Genomic DNA, 19,282 nt, shown 5'->3' with positions numbered 1-19,282 from the left:
CTTTGTCCTTCTCCACTTAGGCCTTTGTCCTTCTCCACTTGGGCCTTTAGCCTGTATTTGGCCAGTTTCATGATTCTCATCAGAAGGACCAAAGAGAAGCGAATCTCAGATTTGTCGATGCCTGACCTTAGTTGATTTGAGAACGATGACTAGACCAGATCTGCGACCAGAAAACGGTGAGGGAGGGGAGGTCATGGTGGTGACGGGAGTTGCCACCGGTGCGTGAGAGAGTTGCGTGGTGTCGGTGTGGGAAGGTTCCGATGTGGGAGATCCAGGAAGACAAAGGGAAGGTTGCTGGGGAAGTGTTATGGTGATATGAAAAAGAAAAAGAAAAAACAAAAATAAGAAACAGAGAGGAAGATACTCGAGAACATAAAAAAAAAAAATTATATAATTTCATTTCATTTTTTAAATAAAGAAAAAGATAGAGAGGCTGCTGTAATTTTATTTTAAAAATAATCTTCATATATGATAAAATAATCCATCAGCATTTTTATGACAAATTAATCTTATCAAATAAATATTTTATTGGACAATCTTTTGTTTTGACAATTAAGTCTCCATCGATATTATTTATAACAGATCAAACTCACGACAAGATGATTTTATTGGCGTTTGACACACTTGAAGACAAAACGATAGTTTTTTATTTTTCAGAACTCTATGACAGTGAAATACACTTTTAAGATTGAATGGAGTATTAAGAAAATATAGGTACACATATACCTAAGATGTGAGAACCCCCATATTATCTCCCTCATTTAATTTCTAAAGCCCTTCAATCTATTTAAGAGCCATCTGAACAAAACTTCTCAAACCTCCTTCTATTGCAAGAAACATAAATTGAATCGCAAGATCATCTTGTCTAATCACTCTAGAGACTTTTCTTTTGGTTTTCTTTTGCAAGAATTGATATCATTTAGTTTAGAAAACTCCAACTCGCCTAATTTGTTTTTTCGAAGTCTACTTGTAAAGATTATACACTCCAACCCCAACCCTTTCTTTTTAAGCAAAATGGACGTCCTCATTGGTCTCTACCACTCCATTCAAAATTTATCTATTTACAAGAAAAGACTGGATTGAGATGACACAAAATTCAACATTGATTTTCTTTCTGAGGATCGAGAGACGTGAAAGGATCATGTTATTCCTTTGGCAAATTGAGCACAAAATAAATTACTAAATTTTGCAAACAGACCAAAAAGAAAGTGCCTGAAATCGCTCCTTGTTGATCCAACACGCACGGAGTCAAAAGATTTTAAATACTCATGGAATATATGTTTTAATATGCTGATGAAAATAAAATCTAAAACAATTTAGCTTACAAGCAAAGGAAAAAAAAAAAACAATTTAACTTACAAGCAAAGCAAAAACTAATTAACCAATGGCACTTATATAGGAGCATACACATGTCATTAAGTATCAAACAACCCCATTTGGATCAATGAGGATGGATTGAGTTTGGGAAGATGCTAATTATAAAATTCTTCAAAACATGTCTTATTGGAATATTAAGAATAGCATAAGTATATTTTATGCTGCATGACACCTATTATTAGAGCCTGTTCTTGTAGGCCAAGATCTCTACAAAAGCATCATTTTTCTGATGATCATGAATTTAAGTACTAAATTGGAAATAAATTTAGTTCATCCATCCATGCATGAATTCACTAGCATTTTGGGCTGAGGCTCCTGCAGCTCCTCCTGCTTCATTTAATCCTGAAGAATCATAGCTGCAGAAAAGAATGAACAATCAACTTCTTGCAAACACAATCTACTACACATTCTACGCATTGAGGGAGATGAACATTACCCAATTCTCAATGTACTGCTGCAATGTGCTGTTGCTGTCTCATAATATCCCTCTGTTTGGGGAGGGTGGCAATTGTAGGGAGCATTTTGCTCCCTAGCTTCCCATGTTGGTTGTAGGGCTACATTGATTTCCTCCAACTATGAAACATGGACAATTTGGAATTTTAATCAAATGGGGTGGCACATAATGAAAACAGAAACACTTGAATATATCGTGAAAAAATGTCATTCCAAAATTTAAGATGAAACTGAAAGCAATTTATGGAGAAAAAGATAACTAATTGGAATCATGTGAATGATGCCATGCAGAGTTCTATGCATAATATATAGATCAAACCTCTTCAGGCTCTACAAGCTTAAAGCTTTTGAAGTTGCCAAAAATTTAACACGATATGATGGTGGTACTGGTAGGGTTTAATATATATTTGGATCTTATATTTTCTCATCTCCTCTTATTAAGAAGGGAAAAGGTTAGGTAAGAATACTGTGGCCAAACCTTAAATAGATGCTTAAATTATGCGCTCTGCAGTGATTTAAATCCCTACCCACTTCAGAAGATTAAATTTTTAAGGATGTGGCACTTAATCATGAAAGGAGCAAGGACAGAAAAGGCTTTGGCCGCTGCAAATTTATATCCTCTAAAGTGTAAGATGCAAATTTTCACAAGTCTTTAAGTCATTGCCTAGCACTCGTATATATCTTGTTAACATTCAAAGGAATGTTTTTTATTCATCAACTGTTATATATGTACATTAAACTCTAAAATTTAATGCAGTGGGTGTAACTCTCCGTTGCTCAATTGGCAAAACACTGTTGAGTTTGCGGGAGAAAACTTAGGTTTGATTTTGGCATAATACATATTGGGAAGAGGTGAGAAGGAGTTTAAGTATGATTAAGACTGAAATTGAAGATTGAGATCCTATAACCAACTCAAACAATTGAAGCTTATGTAAATACTTTGTGATGTCGTTACGGAGTCAAATGTCCTAATTATGATGGTTACTAAAAAAACTTTAAAATTAATTGATTATAATTATTATCATACATTCAATTTCCCTTTTATCTCACTTTTATTTCATTTTTCTTCCTATTTTTCATCACATCATTTGTTATATATATCAATTTTACTCTCTTTATTTCTTTTCTTTTTATTCTTTCTTCCTTCCACCCATATACTCCAATAATAAGATGTGCATTTAACATTTTCAAAAAATAATTATATATAAACACTCATTTATTTTAAACACCTCATCAACATTTATTATTTTTTCTCTTTTTATCACATTATAAATCTTATCATATTTATATTTTTTTAGTGTTTTATAACACAATGAGTGTCTATAAAATATTTTTTCTTTTTCAATATATATATTTGAAAAGCTATTAGATGTCAGACAGTATGGAGATACAAGGTCCAGTTTCACAATTTCTGTATAGTTCAGTACAAGCTAGGCAACACAGTACCACAGAATGCAGTTTTTAAGTACGACAATCATTAATAATCAATAGGATTGTGGAAAATAAAGTTCAACAACGTCCTAAAACTCAAAATTAGAGACTAAAGATTTTATCTCGTCAAAGTATTATCAAAGTGATTTATATAATTTCCAATTTGGTTATTACAATAATTAAAAATTTGCAATTGAACAATAATGCCTAGGGCCGTTGTCTACAACACAATAATCACAATCAGTTTCTAGATGATCTAATGTGAATATTATAATTTGAATTCTTTTAAACAATAAATAATCTGAATCATTGATTCTTTTTAATAATTTTTTAGAAAAAAAAAAAGTAAATATTTCAAGAGAAATTCGACAAGGATTGACAAGATCAAATTCAGCTACCCACATCATATGTATTCAGTATTCTATGATGAGGCTCCAATATTTTAATTTGCTTCATGAATTCCTATTTGATACGTATCCAATAATTATATTCTTGAATACTTTATTGATACGTATTGGTGAAAAATCCAAACTCTTTAAAAAATTTAGAAAGAATCAATATAGCTATATATAATATAAAAATATATAAACATTGTCTCTTGATGAAACAAAAATATAATGGAGATTATCTTTATTGACAATTTCAACAAATGAGATGGATAGTATCATTTTAATTTTCTTTTTTAATTTATTATCTTATAATTGGTACAAAATATTTACTAAATAATATCTGTCAAAAAATTTGATTGACTATCTTTAGTTAGATTCTCTCATTCTAATCACATTTTTCTATCCATAGGACTCTGACTCGAAAACTTGTTTAACAAGATTAAATTTAATACCATTCAAACCAACAACTTATTTATCATAATTTCTATTTGTAAATAATAGGAAGTAATTTATGATGATAATAATTTTAATTTTTTTTGTTTTTACTTGTTAGTAATGTCCAAAAAGTATATTCTTAATTTGGATTTGCAGAATTCAAATTGTATATTTATTATTTTCATGAACTTTATACAAATTTATATATATATATATATATATATATATATATATATATATATATATATATATATATATATATATATATATGTTACATATTGTATCCTATATATTGTTATAATAACCATATCACAATGTCAGATATGTATGTTGTCCAATACATGTATTTTATCAGTGCATCATAGTATAAAATTTGATGACATTTGAAAAATGTTTCTTTTGGTACCTTGTTTCTCAGGATATTGTTAGTTTCCAGTAGCATCTCTTCCTGTGTGTCCATCAAAAACAGAGTAGTTGGCCAGCCTATGAGTAAGTAATATATATTTAAGGATGACAGAAAAAAGCATAAACAAAGTGTTACCTTTCTATGCAAATCAGAGAGTTGATCAAGCATCTGCTGTGTCTGGAGACAAGGAACAGATACATAAGAAAATATTGTTAGAAGTATCCTAATAATAATTTATAATAATCTCAATCAAGATTATGATGTCAAGTATTTATAGCAACATCGTATGTTGTACTTGGAATATTTCCTCTAAGCTTATCATACAATGTTTTGCTAAGTACCAATGTCAACGATCCATAAAGATTGATAATGCATGTATCAAATGCTCATTGGTAGTATCGATAACATTATAGGCACTCAATGTTTAAGATTTCATTAATTACTACTCTAGAGGTATTAATTTGAAATATATATAAAAAAATCAAGTTATATAAGTATAATTTCAATCAAATAACTTGAGAAACTCATAACAAATGTCTTTCTCTTGAATTTTTTTAGTTTTTTTTACCATGTGTATTCCCAATATAAGTTTAATCCAAATGAATAAGGGTTCTACTTCAAACAACTATAAAAGATAAAAATTTAAAATAATTTAAAAAAAATCAAATCTTTAGACAAGACTAAGACAATTTATGTTCAAGTCTGAATTTTAAAACTTAACTTGTCATATCAAACTGTTCAACTCAGGCAAAGTTGTACATCGCTATAGTAGCTAATTTGTGAGGGCAGAATTAGACTTTGCATGTGAATAGTACACTAAACAATAAAATTTTGTGATTGATATCATCATAGTTATATAATAAATTATACTTGGTGTTACTTATACATATGACAGACTGATACGGATACAAAAACTGTTTATAGTACACAGGCATCCCAGATAAGTACAGTACTAGTTTTCCACAATCCATGTATGTACATGAGTTGATGAGCTTGAACATTGGTGATTAAAATATTCGTGATTCTTTGGTGCATCTTGATCAAACAGTGTAGGATAAGTACACATATGTTGAGGGCTAGGATTTACACACAGAACGCAAAATGTTACCACCATTCACTTTTTAACTATTTATGTATCTCTCTTGCTCTATTTTCTCTTTCAAGTGAGACAATACACATTCTCTGATCCATACAAATTAAAGAAAACAAAATGTTTGTGCAAGGACCGATTCCCACATATTTTAATAGTAGAAAATAATAATACATAAATATTCTATTATTTTAAATACTTCATCAATATTTTTTATTTTTTTATCTCTTTCTTTCTATTATATTATAAACTCTATCATACCTATATATTTTTTTTCTCTTTCTAGGTGTTGCATAGGAATTTGGGGGTGTTGATTAAACTTTTTCCTTGAAAATAATACAGAATAAGTGGAAGAAATTTAAGGAGCAAGGTTGGGGTCCTAATATTCCAGTACCAATGCGGCATTCGAGTTTACCAAACAAAGTATTAATTAGATGTGGATTCACAATTCATTATCTTCAGTCCAGTTCAGCATTTATAGATTGTAATAGATAAGAGATTGTGATTTTGGGTTGACTTAAATGAAGTACCCCTAGTCTGCTTTCATGTCCTTTCTCTTGTGCATTGCAGCCATGAAAAATGACTCAATATGCTTTTCAGTTTTCAGAAAAAAAAATAAAACCATTCCTACAGTTCTTTCCAGTAAGAACAATAAAATTCATTCAACTTCAACTAAAAATCCAAGCGACATTGAACATGGGGCCACAATGGCTTCCAAACACTAGGCACGCAAGAGTTTTCTATGACTAGTACCCATGCCACTTTTTCATCTTTCCATCAAGAATATAATAAATAATAGTCCTAGAATAGCCAAGACACATAAAATACAGAAAACACAAATATTTTAGCATGTATAATGTACAGCATAAATATCTTTTTATATTTATACTATAATTAAAATTTGTAAGAAATACATATTTTGAATATATTAATTATATTTTAAATTTATGGTGAACAATTTATATTGCGGTTCAAGGATATTTTTAAGTTGCTTTAATTTTAAAAAATATATATTAAATTCTATTTAGAAATAAAGATGAAAGTATATGTTAAAAAATTTCTAAAAATATTTTCATTATAGAAAAACTCTTATAAACGTTCTTGCTTAAGCATAACTTCTAAAAAGGAGAGATATAAGATTAGTAAGTGATTGGAGAAAAGCCAAGGGAGAAGAAATGATAGAGAAAGTGGTCATATGTTTGAAACATTCTCTTTTTTTTTTAAGTTAATCGAAGAAATTCAATTTATTTAATCAAACTCCCCAATCCGCTCTAATTAAAATATTATATGACAAATATTGTAAGTTCAAAAAAATAAAAACTAAGATAAAGGGAGAAGAGAGAGAGAGGGAGAGAGGTCACAACTTTAAATCCCACTAACTAATAATTATAGCAAAACTAATAAACTAATATTTCTAACAAATTAACATTTACAATTTCAGAAAAAAAAAGCTTCTAAAAACACTCACTCAATCTGAGAGGGGATTCAACATGACATATGATCAGTTAGTATCATCATATTCAGATGCCAAAGTTGCACATGCCTTATTTTTTTATAAGCCAAAAGAAACATTTGCATACCTTGTTAGACCTGATTTGCTTCAAGGAAGAGTCCAGCTGACGTTCAAGCTGCTCAAGGTCGTTAACGTCTAAGTGCTCCAATTCTTCCCCAAGGAGGTTTCTACAGATCGAGTAAACCGATGTTTGCTATTCATACTTGTGGATTTAACTAGCTTGTGAATTAATTCCAGAAAACATTTTTTTTTATTTTTCTTTTCATTTTGTTTTTATTGATAATTATGAAAGTGTCATTTTATATAGTAATTTTTTTCTACATTAGAAATTTGTACATAAAACATGAAAATAACATCTTTTGTGTTTTAATTGCTGTTTTTTTGTACAAACATGTGTAAAACATCAAAATACAATAAAAATAATATAATTTTTTTCTAATTATAAACGAAATTAAAAATATAAACAACAACAAAGCCTTGTTTTACTATGTAAAGTTTGTTTTACTATGTAAAGTCGGTTACATGCAATATGATACCATTCGACGTGGTTAAAAATCAAAGTATCAGAAATATAAAATAAAATAGTTTTTTCAAATAAGATAATAGAACTAGCATGCAACCTTTGTGTTTGCTGTAGTGCCTCAACTCTGGATTTTAGCTTTAGGTACTCTTGGTAGCGCCTCTGCACAAGCGCATGGGGAGACATATGTTAGACTTCGCCAAAAGTTACTAATCCATGTTATTGGACTTTGACAGAAGGCATTTACTAGCAGACAAACAAGTCATATACACTTGAGAAAAGGAAATAAAGATGAGTGTATTTTTATTTTTGTTACAAAGAGGAAACAAAAGAAAACAAGAAAAAACAGCAAGAACACAAGCTAAGTTACTCTAGGAAACAAAGTCCCGATAGCATCAGCCTGCAGACTAGAACTACGACACAGAGGTGGCTCCTGCAAAAACAGCATGTGTTGCATTGACGTTGCTCCCATCTTTTTGCAAGGATATCTGCACACTGATTTGCTTCTCGAAGAGAATGTTCCAACCAGTGTACATAAAATTTTCAATGTAACATCTAGTGGTTTGCGAAAATAAACATTATTACTTTATTACATTTTTAAGATTTATTTATAAAATAAAAAATAAACATTCCTATTTAAAAAATTGTACAAATAGTAATAAAAATTCATTTCTCTATTTAATTTTTAGGGTTAATTATGTTCATTGTCTCTAAGCTTTTCAAAAGTTTTACTTTTTGTCTTTAAGCAAAATATTGACCGGTCTTAGTTATATACTTTTATTTCGTTAATATTTTATCTTCAAACACATGAGTCTATATCATCTAGTTTAATGTATTAGTCATATGTATTTGTTTTTGAAAATTATGTTGTAGTCCCTATCTTTTTACAAAATTCAGTTTTAGTCTTAATGATTTTTTGACTAGTCTTAATCCACACACATTACGTGATAATAATGTAACAATCTCGTTGTTAGTCAAAATTTCTAATGGTAAAACCACAAAAAAGGGTTTGAAAATTTGAAGGGAATAACAAAAGTAAAAAAAGAATATGCAGTAAGCAAAATCATTAACTCGCAATACACAAATCAATAATCCATTTTGAAAATTCTCATCACATCAAAACCCAACATTTTTGCCTTGCTCTCTTGCTACCATTGCCACCTTGTGACCTCCCTTTGGAGTGTAACTCGTGGAGCAAAAGGGATAGTGGGAGCAAGATTCAAACAGAAGGGTTTAGCATTTGTTTGGGAAGTGAGGATGGAGATAGGGATTTTGGAAGGGTTCAAAGATTGGAGGTTCTCAGTTTTGGTGTTTGGGGTTTTGATTCATGGGTTTAATGATTTGTGATTTTGCATATTCATGTTGATTTTGCTTACTGTAGGTTGTTGATTTTCTGTTTTAAACCACTGTAGGTTGTTGATTTTCTGTTTCAGACCACGGTTAAAAGGGTTGTTGATTTGTGTATTGAGGTTTATCAATTTTGTTGATTTTCTGTTTCAGACCACGGTTAAAAGGGTTGAGGTTTATCAATTTTGTTGATTTTCTGTTTCAGACCACGGTTAAAAGGGTTGTTGATTTGTGTATTGAGGTTTATCAATTTTGTTGATTTTCTGTTTCAGACCACGGTTAAAAGGGTTGTTGATTTGTGTATTGAGGTTTATCAATTTTGCTTACTACCTTCTTTATTTTTCTTTTAATTTTCAAACCTCTTCTTAAGATGTGTAAAACCGATAGAAAATTCATACTACCTTGTGACAAATAAAAAATATCTTAAACCAATATTTTATTATATGATTATCACGTCAAACTAGTAATTCACGTGATTAATTATATGACTATCAACATGATCGCTACATTATTTCTAGGTAATACTTTATGAGAAAAACTAAAAATAATGATGAACAATAATTGAAAAACTAAGACCAGCAAAACATTACTAAAATACTAAAAATGAATTTCTTACAAAAGAGATAAGGGACCAAGATTAATAAAACAAAATAAATTTATAAGTGATTCTCACATCAAACTAAATGATGTCATGACAATTCACCTGAATTTTAATATGGTTACTAAGTTGTGATAATTCTTGATTATCAATATTTTACTTAGGAACTAAAAGTGAAATTTGAAAAAAAAAAAAATAAAAAAATAAAAAAAAAAAAAAATATATATATATATATATATATATATATATATATATATTAGAAAAAAAAATTAGTGACCCTAATTTTTATCATTTCTACACAACTATAAATGTAAAAAATAAAATAAATCAAAGTAACATTTTCTAATTATTTAGTAAAAATAAATGAACATAACCTACGTTTTACATTTTCTATCTTCTTTATCCTGACAAAACCTTATTCTAGACGAAACAAGAAAGATTAACACCTGTGTCTCTATTTCAGGTTGGTGCTGGACTTCCAAGGCTCCATAACTGCATCTGTGATACCGTTCAAGTGTCTTGGCCGTGCTGAAACCAATAGCCAGTATGAGTGTATATCCACACATTTTACCTCAAGAAAAAGGAAATGCAAGCTAGGGTAAAACAATTAAGATCGTGTAAATAAAATCATATAATACAGGCAATGAAAATAATCCTTGGTATTATTATATCTCATAATCATCAGCTGGAGCCTGTAACAAACACGTTCATTTTATTTTCACATGAGCAGTACTATTAATTTTGGATCCCAGAGAGATATATGATTAACCTAGTGATTGAGCTCAAGAGTAAAGGAAAAAAAGAGATCATAGATTCAAATTTCTTCATTGATATTTCAAGTAAAATTAACATTTAAAAAATATTAATTTTGGACTCTTTTGGAATTTTAAAGTTGGGTTTTAATCATCTCAAAATATAATTTCTCATATAGTACTGAATTGAAAAGTTAAAAGTTAAGATATATTTAATTCAAAAAGTACTAAATAAATAAATTTTTTCTTATCTATACCTACCCAAATATATAACTTTGAAATAATTTATTCTCAACATTAGAATTAAGTGAAACAACTGTAATCATGAATTACTGTGTATAATTAAGATTAATTTCTTTCATCTTTTTCGATTATTTCAAATATATATCCACACACACAAAAAATTGTATTGATTATAAGATCAATAGCATGAGAATGAATAAATTATGATGAGGAAGATTACAATAAATGATTAGCATGCTACACCACTATTACATTATTGAAATCAAACGTAATATATCGATCTTCTAAATTTGGCTTTGAATATGGTTAGGAGAGTAAAGTTTCATTTCCTCTAATTTTATTTTCTTCTTTATTTATTGAATCATTTTGCTTTCTCTCAATTCTCACACCTTACTTCTTCAAGCATTAAATCAAATTTTGGCCCTCACTAGAAAATATTATCCCTTTTGGCCCTCAAATTAAAGATCTTATGAACTTCCTTAGAAGGAGATGCTGATTGTTGGGGTTTGAGGGAACCTAAAACTAAGGAGGGACCTGCAATACTGAATCTTTAATCCAAAATATCTCAAGACATTAGGTATATAGGTATGTTCAAAAGAAAAAGGTATGTTCCCTTATATTATCTTCATCAAGCCTGCTCTCAATCAATGTGAAACTTCATATATTCACTTAAATTTCTATCATAAAAATAAAACTAAAAAGTTTATCGTTCTTCTCATTCTTTGAGCAGAACGGGTCAACAAGATTATTAACAGAGTCAAATATCCACAATATGGCTCCACACTAACCACTGTCTCCAAATATTTGGCTAGCTGACTAGCTGCAACAGGCCATAAGGATAACATCATATCTTTATCCAAAATCACGTTAACAATAAATATATGATCTATTTTCTTATATTTATCTGCATTAAGCTCATTCACAACTAATGTGACTTAAAATTCACACTTGAGTTTCTAACAATACATAACAGACAAATTAACTATTCTTGAAATTTAATATAATCAAGTCTCGTGTAGATATATCAATATTGGGATTGGTTATATATAGCAAGTCTTGGAATATTAGCATTATATATGATGAATGTAAACCTTCCCGGACCAAGTGTACTTTTTGAAAGAGAATTTTTTATGATATCAAAGTAGAACAAATAGCTAGCTATATATACCTTGAATATGTAATGTATTAGTGTCAGTATTAGCATCAAGAATGTAATTAAAAATTCCATACAGTATATGACTCATAATTTCAAAATCTGGAATGAAAGTTTATTCAATATTTTTTTGTTCCATAGTGACTGGTTGAACTATATGCGTCTTACAAACTATTCAAGTCCATCACCATTGGCTTACTCATCAAAGTTTCATGCTTATATAATTTGGATAACTAAGCATGCCTCTCAATAAAAAAAAAGAAACAAAAACCAAGGAAATCTCTTACATGTCCATATACATCATACGTGACCACCAATCCTCTCTAATACTAAAGTTCAATACATACAGGGCAGTGAAGATATAGGATGTATAGAATTGATCTAGTCAAGCAGCAAAATAAACACAAGTCTAGTCTTATGTAGCAAAGTCTACACAACTTTTTAATCTTTATGATTCACTTCTAGAGCAACCAGTCAGTTAGTAACTACAATACTTCAATCAATCATTCAGTAATTATCATACATAGCTTCTCTATGCATATACATAGAATTTCCTTCTGATAGTGAATTACTAAAATACTTATTAGATTTTTATGCAATAATTAAATGCTGTGGATGCATGCCAAAAAATATAACAGAACTGGAATGCATGTTGATCAAACATGGTGTCTTATAAAATCACCAAAGGAGAGAGAAACCTATAACAAGTTTATAACGGTAAAGAAGCCTATCAAATCTGAAAGAAAAGTTAAGTGATGACACTTCAAAAGTAATATATTCGTACAAATATCATATACAGATCTTCAGCACAAAATCATATAATAATATATGAATTTAACTTTCCAAATATGCATTGTACCGAAGTCCTATCTTTACATTGAATGCATATGCATACTTTGTTTTCTTTTGATGTGTTCTGACATATGGGTGCATGTCTAATCAGAATCAAGTATACATGAACGAAGAGAATCTTGGGGTTGTAAATATTGTTATCATCAAAAGATCTAGCTAGAATGTTAGTGTTAAGGCTCCTAAAATGAAGATTGGACGTGATAATATTACATTTATCATTGCTGTAGTAGCAGAGGTGTAAATCAAATAACTTTGTTTGTTTTACAGCATAAGAAACACGAAAATTTACACAACTATCAAGGCAAAAACCACTTTGTTGATGCCATTTAGCAGGAAGGCAAAAATTCCTAATTCCTTTTATTTAATGAGTTTACATTCCAAAACTTCAAAAGTCAAAATTAAACAAACAATTCGTAAAGAATTAAATTATTGCAGAATGAAATTTAGTTACTCATGACTATTTTGCGCAAGTGCTGTATATGTTAAATTGAAAATATGGAAATGATTATATAAATTTAAATTGATTTATTACAAATATTGAAGATTTAAGGGGCTAAGTTCTATAGCACTTGGTCATAAAGTTATGAACCATCCATTTTCTAAAGGGGCTAAGTTTGAAGTTCAATTTGTCATTAGATTATTTGCAAGATTAATTTGTTGTATCTTTTACACATTATGAAATAAATTTAAATTTTTATCTTTTAGAAATCAATTTATTAACGCTTTACATTTTCAAAACTGTAGAGGACCTGAATCCAAAAGGGCTAGTACGTGAAAACACATGGAAAATTATTATCACAATATTTCTAACTCTAACAACTCATTTGCAAGAATATTTTGCAGCTCCAAAACGGAGACCACACCCCCAACCTGCCGAGTGGTTTTCCTCTTCTTTAATTTTTATCTAAACACTTTAAGAAGAGAAAGTTCCACTGCAAGGGAGACACTTGTAAAACCTTAAAAGGGAAAGGAAATTACAATCACAGAATATTATAATAATATAGCAAACACAATATCAGTTTAGATTTTGAATAAATAAAAAGGAGTGATTTTAGATTATTAATATAAATATGTTTAATCATTAAACTAAACCATAAACTGAAATTGAACCATGATGAGAAATATATAACTAATTCACTATGTATGTATGAACTTGAATCATCAAGCTAAAATTTTGAATCAAAACGATCTGCAAGCTGTAACTGCTAATTCTTTAAAAAAACTTACATAAACATAAAAACAAAAAGTGAAGTTAAACTTGAAGAGAAAGCAAAAAAAAATTAAAATTAAAAAAAAAAAAACACAGCCCTCGTCAAGCCCTACAAATCAGACACAGAAAACCAGAGACAAAGCAAAGGAACCAAAAACTAAAAAAGTTCATGAGACACAAACCCCAAATGAAAACACAAGCACGAACCACTTTATCACCAGCAAGATGTGAACTTTAAGCACCCGTTGAAACAAGGGAAAGAAAATCAAGACCCCCAGAAAACAAAACTCCCCAAACACAAAAAGACATTCTTTTTCACACACAAAAGTTGTGTCACTAACAAAAAAGCTTGATGTGTAATTTGGCTATGGGAGATACCTATGGCCACTGCAGAACTCATAGAGCTTGCCACGGTTGGAGAAGATAATGAGGGCAACCTCAGCATCACAGAGGACAGAGAGTTCATAAGCCTTCTTGAGCAAACCATTCCTCCTCTTTGCAAATGTCACTTGACGGTTTATCTTGTTCTCAATCCTCTTCAGCTCCACCTTTCCCCTACCCATGTGTTTAATACTTGCTTTATATCTCTTTCCACAAATAAATTAAACTTGCTTTTTCAGAATACCAGATGGAAAAAGCATAATTGTTTATAGAATATATATTTTTTTCAAGCTATTTTCTGCAAGAGTTTTCCCTTCTACCCTCTTGTTTGTGTGTATATATAAGCTAGCTTATCACATGATATGATATGATCTGTCGCTGAGTTTTAGTAGGTATGGTATGCCTATGATGGATGCGTAATGGAAGATATTGAGAATATATCAGCACCCTTTTGTAAAGCAAACAAGTAGAACTAAAAGTAACCACAGCATTGATTACAACGCAGTTCCTAGATCTCGCGTCTAATGCCGCAGTAACTAGTTAGTTCTAATTTTCTTAATTTTAGTACATTTTATGTGTATCCATTCTCAGTTAATTAGAAATATTTCTCTTCACCAACAAATTCAATTGGTTAGAAAAGAAGTTGTATCCCAAAAGACATTTTTATCCTGCTAAAGATTTTGTTAGTAAATAAGTTGTATCACCAACAAATTTTTATGTAAATGTTCTCTCAGTCTTAAGACTTACTTTAGTTCTAATGAATTTAGCATCTCAACTTACCTAAACTTTTGTTAAGAAAAAAAATAAAAGAAATACTTCGCATAAAAAAAATAGAAATTATTTTTTCACGATATAAAAATCAATAATATTTTTAAATATAATAATTTGTGAGAAGATAATTATTATGTAAAAGCCTTTTACATAAAACCATATATTATGGTCTGATTGATATTAAATTTCAGATTTTTTAGTAAAATTTTGAGTTTAAATTTTATGAATGTAAAAAATCATGATTAAGAGTGGTTAGTTAGGTTATTCAACAGAGAATAATTATTAACAAAGTTTAAGTGAATACTTTACACCAATAAATAAAAAAATGTCTTTTATAATTTTAATACATTCTAATAAAATTCGTTTCTAAATTTGTTCTCATTTTAATGAGCTATATGGTAATGTTGTGAGTGAAAGAAAGCTACAAATCTTTTATCTAATAAAAATTTATTATTGTAGTTCTTTCCTTTTATCTTTTAATTTTTAATAACTTTTTATGCAATAATCATATATAAACATAATTTTTATTACCAGATTCTTTTATGAGTTTAATTTTCATTGTGTGCCATTGTAAAGGTTTTTTTGTATTATCTATCAATTAGCAATAATTTTAAGTATAATTTTTAAAGTAAGCTAATATAAAAGTCAATAAAATTACTATATTTGACTTTGAAAATTTATAATTGAATGAAAATATAAAAAATTTAAACTTTCAATTTATTATAATTATTTTTTTTATTAATCATTTTAAAAATAAAATAAATAGTACACAGTTTAACACATTTTTATATATTTTTGTTTTCTTGTAAATGATATAGAAAAAAAAGTGTAATAATGCAATATACAGCTGTACAATATCCCGTTTCTATGATCTAATTTATAAATGATATAGAAAAGAAAAAGGTGTGATAATGTAATGTACAACTATACGATATCCTTTTTCTATGGTCTGGTGGCATGCATGTACTATTTGTTTATTTCAGTTTCACGAAAATTGGTCAACGAGAGATTGCTCCACGTCTTGGATTTTATTCATGGGTGACCCCCCTTCCTTCATTTGTAAGTATTACCCAGATTAAAATTTTACTTTAAAATTTTTCATTATGATTTATTGGAAATCAATTAAATCACTTACATATAAATCTTAATGTTTTTGTTTCAAAATATTCAAATTCTATAAATTTATGTCCCTTTAAGAATTTATTTTTATCGAAAAATGTTAGCACTACTATAAAGCATGACTTTTACGTCGGTTACATTCAACATACAACGTCGGTTACGAGACGTTATCGTAGCGGACATCGTAAAAAGTATTGGGGTCTACGACGACGATTCCATATAATCGTCTTAGAATGACATACATTTCAAGATCATCTCAGGGACAAAACCGGCTTAGAATATAGTACATTCTAAGATGGTCTTAATCAAGACCGTCTGACATTCTAAGATGGTTTTGTCCTCGGAATCGTCTTAGAATGTACAACATTCTAACACGATCTTGGCACTGGAACCGTCTTAGAATGTGTGATTTTTTTTAAATAAAATGTCATTTGTTTTTATTGCCACCTATATTACAATCATTCAGGCTAATACGTTTTAATTAATTTTCACTAGCAAAGGTCAATCATTTTAGTATGTTTGGTAACAAAAGAAAGTCACACACACACAAATCATTTTAGTATGTTTGGTAACAAAAGAAAGTCACACACACACACACACACACACACACAACTTCGCATTAACACAATGAACAAGCTAGCAATGTGCATGACATCCTTCCATCCCTCTCCAAAGTGTACAAGGTATAAATATTAGATAACTATATGAATTTTGAAACAAAAAATAAACAACATTTTTAATAGAAAGTGGGTCTTTTAACTCTGCAATGGAAAAATGAATTACATCACCTTTGAAGGAAGGGGTTTTCTGTGTTGTGACTTTGTCATTCCTGCTCCCACCTAGATCAGCTTTATTTCCCTATTGTGCAGCATTTAATTTCATTCTGTCAAAAAGTTTTCATGGTATACACAATGTATATATGGGACAAAAAGATAATTTACAACCTGTTGCTATAAATTGTATATAAGAATAGTAAATAAGTTAACGACCAACCATAAGTGAAAAAGATTATGTAAAACAAAAATTAAGATAATTTCATGTATAACCCTTATGAGTTATATACTAGGTTCACAAAATGATATTCTTCATTAGACACTAGGTTCACAAAATGATTGATATTCCAATATTGCAAAGTAGCCTTGATAACATTGACAACTCTATCTAGCTACATTGAGTTCAGAGCATGTGTTCAATTTCCAGACACATTGGAACAATACCTATTTAAGTTCACTCACATTAATTACAAGTTTTGTTGGACGATCTCAACATGTATTACCTTACATTTTGAAGACATTTTTCTTTACCCAACCTGAGAAACTTTGATTTTCTCCCCCAAAATATCCAGTAGAGCTAATTAAGTATTATACAATTACAAACCTACTTAAATTGTCATTGTAATTGTTACCCCAAACTCTGAGGCTAGGCAGCTATACAAAAGTAAGGTGATAATCGATAAATACTCCCACCACAACTTCCACACCCAAATCCAAAACCATATAGCCAATATGACATAAAATAGAACACACCTTTCTTTCCAATTCAGAAATGAACATGAAACCAGACATTGTCCTCTTGGGTGCATTTGAGTCTTTTTTTCTTCTTTCCATCTTCATCATCTTTTGATTTCCTTTTAGAAGTAGATGCCTTAGAAGGCATATCCTTCTTTGATTCCTTTTTGGCAGGCTTCTAAAAAATGGTCACCATTAAGGTGTTAGACACACCATAGATTTTAAGAGTAGAGAACTGTCACAAAGATAACAAAGGCAAACAAAAATCACATGCCTCTTTCTCATCACCATTATCACTGCCCTTAGAATTGTTTGCCCCAGAGTCATCGGTAGGAGAACCTTCATCATCCTTATGAGCAACAAAATCGGAATCTTGCATACATTTACCACTATTTAATAGCCCGAATATATATATATATATATATATAGACACACACACACAGAAGCACAGAAAAAATGCATACAAACACAATTGAAAGCAAAAAAGAAAACACAACAAACTAAAATAGATAAACTTAAAATAGGAGAAAGGCCAATTGCATGCTTATGGATGTAAGTTCAATAGTTGCAAAAAATGAAATGTAAGCTTTGAGTTCACTTATTTTTTCATGCCCAAGCCTAACTTTCAGATATTGTTGATCAACATAAATAAATGTTGTCTCCTTGATCCATAAATTTACTAAATTCTACTTATGAACTAAAAGATAAGGATGAAAATAATATGAATTATCTATTTGATCACCTCTTCATCACTTTCATCTCCACCAGCTTCATTCTTTATGCGCTCAAGATGTGGATCAACAACATCATCATCCTCAAACAATGAGCCTTCTTTATACCAACAGTAGGTTAGGCATCTCCTAAGTTCATAATTTTCAAGCCCTTTGAACTGCGTGTGTAGATAAAAAACAAATTGTTTATATAACAATAACAATTAGTTGTATGTAAAATTTGGCAATGGGCTAACATTTACCTGATAAATTCATACAAATTGTGGTACTCATTTCTTTGAATATTACAACAGAGATGTTCTTGTTCAGATTTTAGTCTGATGGAAAGGTCAAAATAATGCATATTGGAACCACCAGCAACATGCCGCTCAAATTCCACATAGTCAATCTGATAAGAAAGGGTAAAAAACAATTAAAACCTCCATTGTGTAAAATATCATATACTATATCAACCAATAATTGACATCTAGTCATATGTAGGCACAATCATATTTTACCTCTTCGTGAAGAATAAGAGTGGGAGGTTTAGGAAGAAAGAAGAAGCGCTTCTCAAGGGGATACAAAACTCCATCTTCAGCTTTCAAAGATGATTTCAGTGCATAACCATCTTGACAACTTCTAAATTAAATGAATGAACACCTTACCTTTATTTCATTGGCCTCATTTGCAAATATTAAATGATTTATCGAAAGAAATCCAACAAATTATTATTATTTTTATAAAAAATGATTAACCCAATTAAGGAAGGTACCTTTCTGCATGTGCTTATTGGGTCATCGGACAAAAATGAAGGGTAACCAAGTATTGATATATATATATATATATATATATATATATATATATATATATATATATATATATATCCACTTTGCTGAATTAAACGTCAACTAACAATAATTTTTTATAATGTAAACAATGAAAATGTTTAGTTTCAAACAAAAATGTTCGTATGTCATCTACATTTTTCTAAATTCCACGTGTTTAATCTAGAGAAAATATGCAG

The 19,282-nt window shown here is 29.6% G+C and overlaps 1 protein-coding gene and 1 pseudogene across 1 annotated transcript; both read right to left on the bottom strand.

Moving 5' to 3' along the window:
- Positions 1-1,374: 1,374 nt before the first annotated feature.
- LOC114412357 (MADS-box protein CMB1-like) lies at positions 1,375-14,618 on the bottom strand. The gene is made up of 8 exons (XM_028376210.1): positions 14,148-14,618; positions 10,006-10,087; positions 7,715-7,776; positions 7,162-7,261; positions 4,627-4,668; positions 4,492-4,533; positions 1,814-1,950; positions 1,375-1,733 (listed from the first exon to the last, which is right to left on the bottom strand). The coding sequence occupies exons 1-8, from the start codon at positions 14,330-14,332 to the stop codon at positions 1,643-1,645; spliced, it is 741 nt and encodes a 246-aa protein (XP_028232011.1). The 5' UTR covers positions 14,333-14,618; the 3' UTR covers positions 1,375-1,642.
- A 2,841-nt stretch (positions 14,619-17,459) lies between these two features.
- LOC114400822 lies at positions 17,460-18,622 on the bottom strand (annotated as a pseudogene).
- Positions 18,623-19,282: the final 660 nt, after the last annotated feature.

The sequence above is a fragment of the Glycine soja genome, chromosome 1, assembly GCF_004193775.1.
Source record: "Glycine soja cultivar W05 chromosome 1, ASM419377v2, whole genome shotgun sequence".
Classification (NCBI taxonomy): domain Eukaryota; kingdom Viridiplantae; phylum Streptophyta; class Magnoliopsida; order Fabales; family Fabaceae; genus Glycine; species Glycine soja.
Note: the sequence above shows the minus strand (reverse complement) of the source record. Positions and strands in the feature narration are given on the sequence as shown.